Below are 12,811 nucleotides of genomic sequence, written 5' to 3' on the forward strand. Positions count from 1 at the left end.
TTCGATTGCTAATACTGTTCAGTGCTATGTATAGGACATAGCACTGATCAGTTTTATCGGTCATCTTCTGCTCTGATCTACGGGAAGGCAGATCAGAGCAGAAGACGCCGGGAATGCAGCGGAGCCAGATGAGGGGACCTCCGGCTGCAATGCTGGATGATCCGAGCTTCGCGGATGCTCGTGGTTATGCTTAGGACGTAAATGTACATTTACGGCGCTCATTGTTAAAGGGGTATTTCAGGCAAAAACTTTTTTTTCAACTGGCTCCGGAAAGTTAAACAGATTTGTAAATTACTTCTATTAAAAAATCTTAATCCTTCCAATAGTTATTAGCTTCTGAAGTTGAGCTGTTGTTTTCTGTCTAACTGCTCAATGATTACTCACGTCCCGAAAGCTGTGCAGTTCCTATGGGGAAACTTTCCCATCATGCACAGCTCCCGGGACGTGACATCATCATAGAGCAGTTAGACAGAAAACTTCAGAAGCTAATAACTATTGGAAGGATTAAGATTTTTTAATAGAAGTAATTTACAAATCTGTTTAACTTTCCGGAGCCAGTTGATATATATAAAAAAGTTTTTGCATGGAATACCCCTTTAAGGGGTTAAAAGGTACCTTATTTACAAAATTGCTATTTTGCAAATGGCTTACTCTGAACCAAACTTTTTTATTTTGACTTATTGTCCGAGCAGGGTGTAAAAAAGTCTAAAATGATACTTTCATTATACCTCTGTAATATACTAATGTGTTATTTTAATACTTCCAGTGACTGCCCAGCTTACTGGACATAATGGATACTCGGGAGGAAAGGTCATTTTCGTGGACACTGAAAACACATTGAATCCTTTTATAGAAGTGGAATTATATTGTTGTGTACAGTATATTTGTATATGAGGAAAATTCTTACCCGAAATTTTCTTTTCCTGTTGTCTGAAGGCAGCACAACAACAAAGGGTTCAGTACATCCTTAGCCCTATTGGACAGAACACCAATTAGTAGCAATAATAATATTAAGCCTTTAATTAGTCTCAGTTCACACTCCTATTAAGGAAGACCACCTCCTACCATCATTGAGGGAGATTTATCAAAACCTGTGCAGAGGAAAAGTTGCCCAATCGCTCATAGCAACCAATCAGATTTCTTCTTTCATTTTGCAGAGGCCTTGGTAAAAATGAAAGAAGCATGCTGATTGGTTGCTATGGGCAACTGGGCAACTTTTCCTCTGCACAGGTTTTGATAAATCTCCCTCATTGTGTTTTGTATATAGCAGTATGTTATCCATATGAGGGAGGGCTACTGTGCTGCTTTCGGACTACAGGAAAAGAAAATTTCAGGTAAGAATTTTCCTCTTCCTGGATGTCCTTCAGGCAGCATAACAAAGGAACTTGAGTTGCAATATTTTATTGGATGGGAAGATTAGATGCCGCAGATTTAAGCACCGTTTTGGCCAAGGTTGAACCGGCTACAGAGATAACCTCTAGTTTATAGTGTTTTACAAACATAAGAGGTGAAGATCACGTTGCTGCTTTACATATTTGATCCAATGTAATGAAATTAGCTTCAGCCCATGAAGCAGAAGTGGCTTGCTTTGAGTGGGCCCGTAGATTTAAAGGACAAGGAAGACCTTCACTATCATAGGCCTGAGAAATAGTGGATTTGATCCCTCTAGAAATAGAAGCTTTGCTTGCCTTCTTCCCTTTATTGCGACCAGAGTATTGAAGAAGTAAATTACTTCTTGCCTAAAATCACGTACTCTTTCTATGTATGTGAGAACTAATCTTTCAACATCTAAAAGAGACACTGATTGATCTTCTTGAGAATGAAGGAAGGCAGGAAGAGAAATTTCTTGGTTGTATGCCAACTGAGAAGGAACTTTAGGTCTAAAGGAAGGTACAGTCCTCAGAATAATGCAATCTGGGAGAATTCTCAAATATGGGGGTTTACAAGATAAAGCTTGGAGTTCACTAACTCTTTTTAATGATGACACAGCTATGAGGAAAGTAGTTTTCCAAGTTAAGTATTTCAATTCCACACTATCCAGTTGTTCAAAAGGATGTGATGCCAGGTGTTTTAGTACTATGGCTAAATCCCAGGACAGAACTGGAGAATAAATTGGGGGTCTCAAATTCTTTACGGCTTTGAAAAAACTTTTGACAAATTAATTGTTAGAGATCAGACCAGGGAAAGAATCAGACAATGCAGACAAATGCACTTTGAGAGTATTCATAACCAGATTGGAGAAAAAGTTAAATTTCAGGTACACCAGGAAAAGAAATTATGTTACTTATACACCAGTGATGAAAATTTTTTTGTATTCTGGAGTATGTTTTAATAGTAGACGGTCGTTTTGCAGATAATAAAGTATTGATAACTGCAGTTGAAAATCCAGAAGATTCTAAATTCCTCCTCTCAGTCTCAGACAATGCAAACAAATGCACTTTGAGAGTATTGTACTTGAGTCCTTCATAACCAGATTGGAGAAAAAGTTAAATTTCAGGTACACCAGGAAAAGAAATTATGTTACTTATACACCAGTGATGCAAATTTTTTTTATTCTTGAGTATGTTTTAATAGTAGACGGTCGTTTTGCAGATAATAAAATATTGATAACTGTAGTTGAAAATTCAGAAGATTCTAAATTCCTCCTCTCAGTCTCCACGCTGTGAGAGACAAACTGCTCAGATAGGGATGGAACACATGATTCTGTATAATAAGGTCCGGCCTGAGGGGAAGCTTGAAATATTCTTATTTTTTTCGAAATCTTTAACAGTTGAGGCAACCATATTCTCCTGGGCCAGAATAGGGTAATTAAAATCGATTGTTTGTTTCTGACAAATTTTCTGAATTACCTTCGGGATTAGAGGTGTTGGTAGAAACAGGTAAAGAAATTCTTTCTTCCGGGAAAGAGACATTCCGACCAGATGATATGGATGATCGTTTTTGTTGAGGGAGCAAAATGTTGGAAGAAGCGTATTCTCCTTGTTTGCAAACACATCTATGAGTGGTTTCCCCCATTTCTTGGTTATCTAAATGAAAACTTCTTTGTTTAATGACCATTCTCCTGGTTAGATCATTTTTGAACTCAAACTATCCGCCATTTTGTTGACTGTTCCTTTTATATGGACTACTGACAATTAGTTGAGATGATTTTGAGATCAAGACATAATTAGAGCACACTCCTTCTCCAGCACTTTGCTCTTTGTACCCCCTTGTCTGTTTAGCTAACAGACCGATGTCATGTTGTCTGTTTGGAGTAAAAAATTGTGAGATTGAAGAAGATCTTGAAAATGTAGAAGTGCCAACATTATGGCCTTCAATTCCCTCACATTGGAGGAAAGTGTTTTATATTTTTTGTGTTCCATGTTTTCTGGACACAGTGTTCCCTCCAACCTTTGTTGAGCGCATCCATTGTGAGAGTATTTTGAGGTTTCTTCCTGAGATCTTGGAAAGTATTGTAGTTGATTTTCATTAACAAATCCAGACCTCTTGGATTCCTGGACCACTGACTTAGGATAGATGCTTGTAGCTTCCTGAAATGGGTTCTGGCCCACGGCACAGTTTCCACCGATGAAGTAAGTAGACCCAAAAGCTTCATGGCTTGTCTTACCATCATATACGGAGGACTGATTGCTTTCTTCACTGCTGTTTTGATGGAAGATATCCTTTCTGGAGATAGAGACAATTTCATGTTCACTGAATCCAGAATGAATCCCAAATATCAAATTTTTTGGGAAGGAAACACAGGACATTTCTCATGATTTATTAAAAATCCACAATGAGAAAGACACTCTAGGACTGTAGCTAGATTATTGAAAGGACTTCTGAACGATGCTTTCACCAACCGATCGTCTAGGTACGGTATCACAAATATGCCGTTTCCTCAGTAGTGCTGCCACCACTACTGATACTTTTGTGAATACTCTTGGAGAGAATAACAGACCAAAAGGCAGACATCTGAACTAGTAATGAAGAAGAAGGCCAGATTCTGTTTGCATGCTGAACCTGAGAAATTCCTTGTGTTGAACAGCTATGGGGATATGCAAATATGCATCTTTCAGGTCTATTGTAGCAAAATGATCTAGGACTTGAATAAATGGAATTACAGAGGCTATTGTGTCCATTTTGAATATCTTTTTCACCATATACTGGTTTAAATATGTTAGGTCTATGATTGGATACCATTTTCCACCAGGTTTGAGTACAGGAAATATCCTGGAGTTAACTCCTTGGAATTTTTGGGCAGATGGAACTTTTCTATTGCTTTTTTGATGAGAAATTCTTCTACTAGCTTAAGAACTATACAATTTTCATGGTCGAATATAAACTTTCCTTCTGGAAATTTAACAAAATCCAGTAAGTATCCTCTTTGGACGACTGACCTGACCAACGCATCTTAAGAAGTTTCTTCCCATATTTGGCAAAAAAGACTCCCCCCCCCCCCCCCCTGAATAAACCTGGTATCACTGGTCTGTGGATTTGTTTTGATTTCGATTTTTCTTTTTATTAGAGGATTGAAAAATTTTCTTGTCAAAATTTCTCTGCTTATCATGTCTCCCCTTTCTCGTTTTTGGAGATCCTCTGAGATTTGTCTGAAAAGGCCAAAAAGTTGATTTCTTTTAGTGATGGGGACATGGGGCCCATTCTCATCGTTAATTTTAGGAAGAATTTTTTCAAGTTCAGGACCAAACATACTATTTGGATCAAAAGGTAATGTACAAAAATTATTTTTAGCAGGAGAATCTCCAGACCACTGTTTTATCCAGAGAGCTCCTCTGGTAGCTTTGGAGGTGCACATGCTTTTAGATGCTAACCTTAGGGTGCGTTCACACTGAGTAATTCAAGAGGAATTTACTCGAGTAATTCCTCTTGAATACTCAGCTCCAAATTAATGCACATCTCCTTTAATGCCCATTGACTTTAATGTTGTTTTCGCTGTCCTGTTGACACTGCGGAAATTGCGCTAGCAGAATTCTGACGCTGAATTCCTTTCCGCTTGAAGAAAGATGTTAATTCTTCAAGCGGAATCCGCGAGCAGAATCCAATAGAAGTCAATGGTAATAAAATTTTTTGCCCGACATCGTTTTTAAGGGGAATTCACCCGGAATTCAGAAAAGTAGAATTAAATAGCCTCCTCCTTCATTCCTCTTCATTTCCATGTGGAAATTCCGCTTGAATTCCGCTCAAATTCCGCTTGATGGATAAAATAAACTCCCATAAACACACCAGAACAGTGAGTACGAATAAATGTTAATCTTTATTAGACATACATGATTAAAAACATTAAAACAAGGGACAGCAACAAGAGGGACAAATCATGGCTGCTACATAGGTGGGTAATTAGCAATGTGCAAAAGAATTGGTGTGCAAAAATACAAAAAATTATAAATACTATATTAAAGTGATGCAATCTATAAGGCTGCCAACATGCAGCATAAAATAGATATAGACAATGTAAACACTTCAATATGTAAACAGTAAATATTATGGCCTCAGCCAATTGATATTGCACATAACATAAAGTGACACAGTGGAAGGAGGCAGAACAATAGAAAAGCCTGCACTTATCTGATCCGTTACTGAGCTGGGCAAAGGGAACACCTAAGATGTTGGTGGGAAAGACAAAGGAGCAAAACCCACATCAGACCCAGTGTCAGCTAGTAGGCTGAAAGGTAAATTGCCACAGCAGAGTGACGGATCAGATGCATGGTACACACATACCCCTATGCAGCACGCCAGACCCCAACACCGTTTCGCTGTGAAGGCTTCCTCAGGGAGTGATCTAACTACTGGTTATGGGTCTATATATATATATATATATATATATATATATATATATATATCTTTGGCCTATCAGAGTAAGGAAAAGAAATAAACAGGTGATTGAAGTTACCTTATCACAGGCTCCTAGTGCGATGGCGGCCACCATCTTGGATCCTAATGATGTGTCCGCCGCCATCATCGCGCTGAAGTGCAAGTTTGTGCGCGTGCGCAGAAGGAGTCACAATAAAGTTGTAAAGTTTTGAATTGCAGAGCACGCATGCGTACAGGCATGGTCAGCGATGTCAGTATAGTCCCCCCACATTAGGTTGGCATTATAGTTCCCCCACATTAGGTTGGTAATATGTTCCCCCACAGACATACAGCCAACAACCATATACAGTGTATGGCTGCTTCAGTGCTTTGATCACCGCTCCTCCTGGCTTATAGGCCATAGCAGTAGGTCCAGGGACCAGAGGAGCAGTGGTCTGAGCACTGAAGATGACATGCCGCTGGTGACTTACCATGCTGGCCAGCGGGCGTCCTCCTGCTCGATGCTCTGTGCCTCCGTTCCTAGGGGCGCATGCACGGGATGTCAGTGACGTCCCGGCGTGCTCTATCTCTGGCGTGCACCCCTGTGTTTTTAAAGTTAATGCAGGGCCGCAGAGAGTTAATGCGGGCAACCTTGTGTCCCGAAAAGATCTTTAGGAACACAGGGATGTCCTTAATAGTGATGGGGGAAATGAATCCTTACTCTCCTTACTACTGGGGTGACACACTGTAACAAACCTCCTCCTCATGTAATCTCCTTACTACTGGGGTGACACACTGTAACAAACCCCCTCCTCATGTAATATCCTTACTACTAGGGTGACACACTGTAACAAACCTCCTTCTCATGTAATCTCCTTACTACTGGGGTGACACACTGTAACAAACCTCCTCCTCATGTAATCACCTTACTACTAGGGTGACAAACTGTAACAAACCTCCTCCTCATGTAATTCCCTTACTACTGGGGTGACACACTGTAACAAACCTCCTCCTCATGTAATCTCCTTATTACTGGGGTGACACACTGTAACAAACCTCCTCCTCATGTAATCTCCTTACTACTAGGGTGACACACTGTAACAAACCTCATACATACACACATCACACATACATCTATCATGCACACATAATACATGTACACATAAAAAAATCATATACACACAAATACAATACATGTCCCCAACCCAAAGCCTCTTCTTACCACCAGGAGGTGATTGCTGGAGATCGGGTTGGCTGAGGCTGCCTTGCTTCTGCTCCAGGGTCACGTCAGTAGGGGCTCCCAGCAGCCCTAGCCTCCTCAGCCCTGCAGGGCCACACATAATAGAATAAAAAAAAAAGTGCTGACAGCGATCACCAGGGGCCCCGAGCAGTGGAGCGCAAGCACTGAGGGGGGTTTACTAGTGGAGCGCTGCCTGAGCATGGTGACGTCTGATTAGTGGAGCGCAAGCAGTGCTCCTCCAGAATGCTGAGGACAGGGGGAGGAGTGTTAGTGCCTTAAGCCCTGAATACTGCATTTTGCTGAAAATCGCGGTAAAATCGCGGCAAAAATGCTGCGATTTTGCGCAAAATGCAGTATTGTTAGTAATGCCCTAATACTTTTCAGGGGCCCCCTTTTGGATGGGCGCCCTAGGCAACTGCCTAGGATGCCCCCCTCTAACGCCGGCCCTGGGTGTGCACAGAGAGGAACAATGGCGCATATATTCTGGGAGTGCCCTTTAATCCAACCATTCTGGGAGGATTGTAGAGATTTAATGGAGGAAATAATGAAAAGTTAAATTATTTGGTCCCCACAGCTGGTGTTATCAGTTGGAATTCAGCATCTCCCTGATAAAGTTAGATATTTTCTGTATCTTGAATACACTGGCAAAATTGCTAAACTATGGAAATCAACAAAAATTCAAAACCAAAAATTGATGATAGACAGACTTAATTTAACATACGCCTTTGAGTATATATTAGCAAGGGGTTCAGGGTCCATTATCCGTTTCAATAAAAGATGGTTGATTTGGTTATCCTCACCTTTAAGTATAGACTATGGAAAGTTCTATTAAAGGAAATAAAAGGAGATAGAAGCAGAAATACAGAGTAGAATGGGACTTTTCTACAAACCGTGTTATGTGTTATTATTATTATTATTTTTTTTTGTGTTTTATGATTATTTTTGTAAACATAATAGTGTGGTTTTTGTGAAGAAAATTTTTTAATAAAAAGTGTTGAAATCGAAAAAATCTTAATCCTTTCTGTACTTATTAGCTGCTGAATACTACAGTGGAAATTCTTTTCAGTTTGAAACACAGAGCTGTCTGCTGACATCATGAGCACAGTGCTCTCTGCTGACATCTCTGTCCATTTCAGGAACTGCCCAGAGTAAAAGGAAATCCCCATAGCAAACATATGCTGCTCTTGACAGTTCCTAAAATGGACAAAGATGTCAGCAGAGAGCACTGTGCTCGTGATGTCAGCAGACAGCTCTGTGTTTCAAAAAGAAAAGAATTTCCGCTGTAGTATTCAGCAGCTAATAAGTGCAGGAAGGATTAAGATTTTTTAATAGAAGTAATTTACAAATCTGTTTAACTTTCTGGCACCAGTTGATTTAAAAAAAAAAAAAAGTTTTTCACCGGAGTACCCCTTTAACCCCTTAACGACGCAGGACGTATATTTACGTCCTGCGCCGGCTCCCGCGATATGAAGCGGGATCGTGCCGCGATCCCGCATCATATCGCGTCGGTCCCGGCGCTAATCAACGGCCGGGACCCGCGGCTAATACCACACATCGCCGATCGCGGCGATGTGCGGTATTAACCCTTTAGAAGCGGCGGTCAAAGCTGACCGCCGCTTCGAAAGTGAAAGTGACCCGGCTGCTCAGTCGGGCTGTTCGGGACCGCCGCGGTGAAATCGCGGCGTCCCGAACAGCTGATCGGACACCGGGAGGGCTCTTACCTGCCTCCCCGGTGTCCGATCGACGAATGACTGCTCCGTGCCTGAGATCCAGGCAGGAGCAGTCAAGCGCCGATAATGCTGATCACAGGCGTGTTAATGCACGCCAGTGATCAGCATTAGAGATCAGTGTGTGCAGTGTTATAGGTCCCTATGGGACCTATAACACTGCAAAAAAAATGTTTAAAAAAAGTGTTAATAAAGGTCATTTAACCCCTTCCCTAATAAAAGTTTGAATCACCCCCCTTTTCCCATAAAAAAAATAAAACAGTGTAAAAAAAATAAAAAATAAACATATGTGGTATCGCCGCGTGCGTAAATGTCCGAACTATAAAAATATATCATTAATTAAGCCGTACGGTCAATGGCGTACGCGCAAAAAAATTCCAAAGTCCAAAAAAGCGTATTTTGGTCACTTTTTATATCATTAAAAAATGAATAAAAAGTGATCAAAAAGTCCGATCAAAACAAAAATCATACTGATAAAAACTTCAGATCACGGCGCAAAAAATGAGTCCTCATACCACCCCATACGTGGAAAAATAAAAAAGTTATAGGGGTCAGAAGATGACATTTTTAAACGTATAAATTTTCCTGCATGTAGTTATGATTTTTTCCAGAAGTGCGACAAAATCAAACCTATATAAGTAGGGTATCATTTTAACCGTATGGACCTACAGAATAATGATAAGGTGTAATTTTTACCGAAATATGCACTGCGTAGAAACGAAAGCCCCCAAAAGTTACAAAATGGCGTTTTTTTTTCGATTTTGTCGCACAATGATTTTTTTTTCCGTTTCGCCGTGCATTTTTGGGTAAAATGACTAATGTCACTGCAAAGTAGAATTGGCGACGCAAAAAATAAGCCATAATATGGATTTTTAGGTGGAAAATTGAAAGGGTTATGATTTTTAAAAGGTAAGGAGGAAAAAACGAAAGTGCAAAAACGGAAAAACCCTGAGTCCTTAAGGGGTTAAAATAGAAAAAGTTATGGGTCAAATTTTAAAAGGGATAGTAAAAACTCACATGTGTTAGAGTCCAGGTCCGAGGTAGATAAGAAGAATTGGGTAGCATTGTGGCGGATTGAGGTGTATAATGCCTCCACATCACAAGTAACGATCAGGGTATTTGCATCAAGCTGGATGCCGTTTAATCTCTTTAAGATATCTGTTGTGTCCTTGGTGTGAGACGGTAAAGCTTCCACCAAGGGTTTCAGAAAATGGTCGATATATTTGCAAGCTGGTTCAGTAAGGGAATTGTTGCCTGAAACGATAGGATGTCCCGGTGGACAATTAATCTGTTTAGGCACCTTCGGAAGCAAGTACAGGGTGGCTACAGATGGAAACATGGGTAGAAGGCTTTCTAATTGCCTTCTGTTAATAACTCCATTCTCTACTCCAAGTTCTAGAATGTCAGTAAGTTCCTGCTTGAAATTATTCATGGGATTAAATGTTAAGCGTCTATAACATGCACCATCACGTAGTTGCCTATTGGCCTCTTTCTCGTACATGGATCTGGGCCATAGGACGACATTGCCACCCTTGTCAGAGGGTTTGATGACAATGTCGTCCAATGTGCCCAGATCCATGAGTGCCCGGCGTCCATTGGGAGTCAAATTGTCAGAGCTGCGAGTATTGGAGATATTCTCAAACTCAGCTGTGACCAACTTGACAAAATGTCAATATTTAGAAACATTGTAAACTGTGGAAAGTTTTTAGATGGTATAAGAACATGTTTCGGGAACTTACCTTGGTTAGATGAATGTTCGGCATGTAGCTCCTCCAATGTACGGACAGCCTCAATTTCTTGAGTAGTGTGAAATGGTGTCTCGGTTTGTGATGAGTGGAAAATCTTTTTAAACCATAACTTTCTGGCAAATAGCTGAAGATCCTTCACTGCTGTTAAGCAGTCAAAATTAGCAGCAGGTGAGAATGATAGTCCAAGGCTAAGGACCTGTTCCTGATCAGGGGTGAGGGTTAGATTAGATAAATTGATTACCTTTCGTGTGGGAGGATTTCTACTCCTAGTATGGACTCCCTCTCCAATAGGATCTTTGTTCTTGGATCGGCCACAATATGTTCGTCTCCTTTGGCCTTGGTCGCTTCGGACTGAGGTATGGGAGACACCCGATTCAGCCCCCATAGATGCTATAGATGATACTGACGGAGATCGGTGTCGCCTCTCAGTAGTACCTTGTTTCCATTTATAAACTTTGTTATTCAAAAAATCATTAGAGTCTCTCAGAAACTTCTTTGATTTAACAGCTTCGATCTGTTTTTCCCAGATGGTTTGGGATTCATCAAGTTCTTGTTTGAAAGTGGCAAAATCACTATTAGATAGTGCTTTTGCCAATTCACTCTCAGTCTTTTCAATTTGTATACTTAGGTCATTCAGCGCTTGAGTGTTATGTTCCTTGATAGTTAGCATAAATGTCTTAGAACAGATATTGCAGGTTTCTTGATGGATAAAATGACAGAAGGCAACAATTTCCTGACCGAAATTATTCCAAGTGAATTCCTCTTGAATTCCTCAGTGTGAACATACCCTTAGAGTATCTACATGAGTGTCACAAATAAATTCTGTAGCTTCTTTTAAAAAGGATACATTTAAAAAAAAATATCTTGTCTAGACACACCTTGTTCTAAATCCTGTGACAAATGTGTCAACCATATCCTCAAAGATCTAGCTATAGGAATGGCAGAAAGGGAAATGTTGCTAATAGCTGAGGAATCAGAATAAGAACATTTAGCAAATGCATCTGCCTTCCTGTCCATGGTCTCCTTCAAGGCAGAAGATTCTTCAGATGGGAAGATAGATTTCACAGCCAATTAAGCCACTGGAAGGTCCACTTTAGGTGGGTTCTCCCAAACCTGAGAAGAAGATGGATCCAGCTTGTATATTGCTTTAAAGCGGGCCCCTAAATCCACTCTCTTTTCAGGTTTATCCCATTCTTTGATCATAAATTGCTTTAAAACTTGACAGGAAAATCCTTGACAGGAAAATAAAATAGTTGATCTTTTTTAGGTATGTTATCAGACTTAGACTCCACTGTATCTTTAATGGAAAACGGTAACCTGTTCACCCGCATTATAACGCGATATACCAGGTAATAGTGCGTTTGAACAGGAGACCGATGCAGGGTCTCGGACTGCTATAATATTCATAAGCGCCGGCCACGTGAGCGCTCAGTAGGCACGAGCGCTCACGTGACCAGCGTTTATGAATATTTAAATAAAGACGGCAGGCCCGCCTCAAATCGCAAGTTAGCGCTGGAAGAGGGGGACCTTCGGGGGATTGGGGCTCCGGACTGCAGGTAGGTATAGCAGTCCCAGACCCTGCACCAGTCTCCTGTTCACCCGCACTATAACCCGGTGTATCGGGTTATAGTGGGGGTCAACGTGTGAAGGTTTTCCTTTAACAGCTCTTATTAACTTAAATGCCTGGGATTGATTAAGCAAATACATATTTTTAGCATCTGATTCATCCTCATATTCATTATCCTCATCATCCTCAGATGATGAGACAATTTCTTGTTCTGACAAATTTAAGGAATCATTAGGGACAGGAGGACCAGCCAAAATCCTCTTTCTCTTTTTTGATTGAGAAGCCAAAACTTGATCAAAGGATGTAGAAAGTTGCTCCTTTTTGTTTGAACTTGCAATCTACCACTGCTCTAGGTGGAGAACAGGTAGTAGAGATGCTTTCAGGAAAATCATCTGGCAGGGGTCGAATGCAGGAGAGACAAAGCCTATGCTTGGACTTGCTGGTTCTCTTTTTCCCATCCTGGATGGGCATCTAAGAATACACATACAAAAGTGTGTGTAAGATTCTGATCACAACATAAGTATACTGGGGGAGATTTATCAAAACCTGTGCAGAGTAAAAATTGCCCAGTTGCCCATAGCAACCAATCAGCTTGCTTCTTTCATTTTTAGGAAGGCCTGTGGAAAATGAAAGAAGCAATCTGATTGGTTGCTATGGGCAACTGGACAATGTTACCTCTGCACAGGCTTTGATAAATCTCCCCCACTATGTATAGGGAGGAATAGAATTACCACCAACC

General features: G+C 40.7%; 1 protein-coding gene across 7 annotated transcripts in view; it reads left to right on the plus strand.

Annotated features, from left to right (window-relative positions):
* Positions 1 to 12,811, plus strand: part of DMC1 (DNA meiotic recombinase 1) — a 130,348-nt gene that overhangs the window by 89,336 nt on the left and 28,201 nt on the right. For 4 of the 7 annotated variants that reach the window (XM_056523866.1, XM_056523870.1, XM_056523868.1 and 1 more), the window contains one exon: positions 767 to 839. The exons of the other annotated variants lie outside the window; for them this stretch is intronic. In XM_056523866.1, coding sequence (XP_056379841.1) covers positions 767 to 839 — 73 coding nt within the window. The remainder of the gene's footprint in view (positions 1 to 766; positions 840 to 12,811) is intronic. 7 annotated transcript variants of the gene reach the window in all.

Source organism: Hyla sarda, chromosome 6 (assembly GCF_029499605.1).
Source record: "Hyla sarda isolate aHylSar1 chromosome 6, aHylSar1.hap1, whole genome shotgun sequence".
NCBI lineage: Eukaryota > Metazoa > Chordata > Amphibia > Anura > Hylidae > Hyla > Hyla sarda.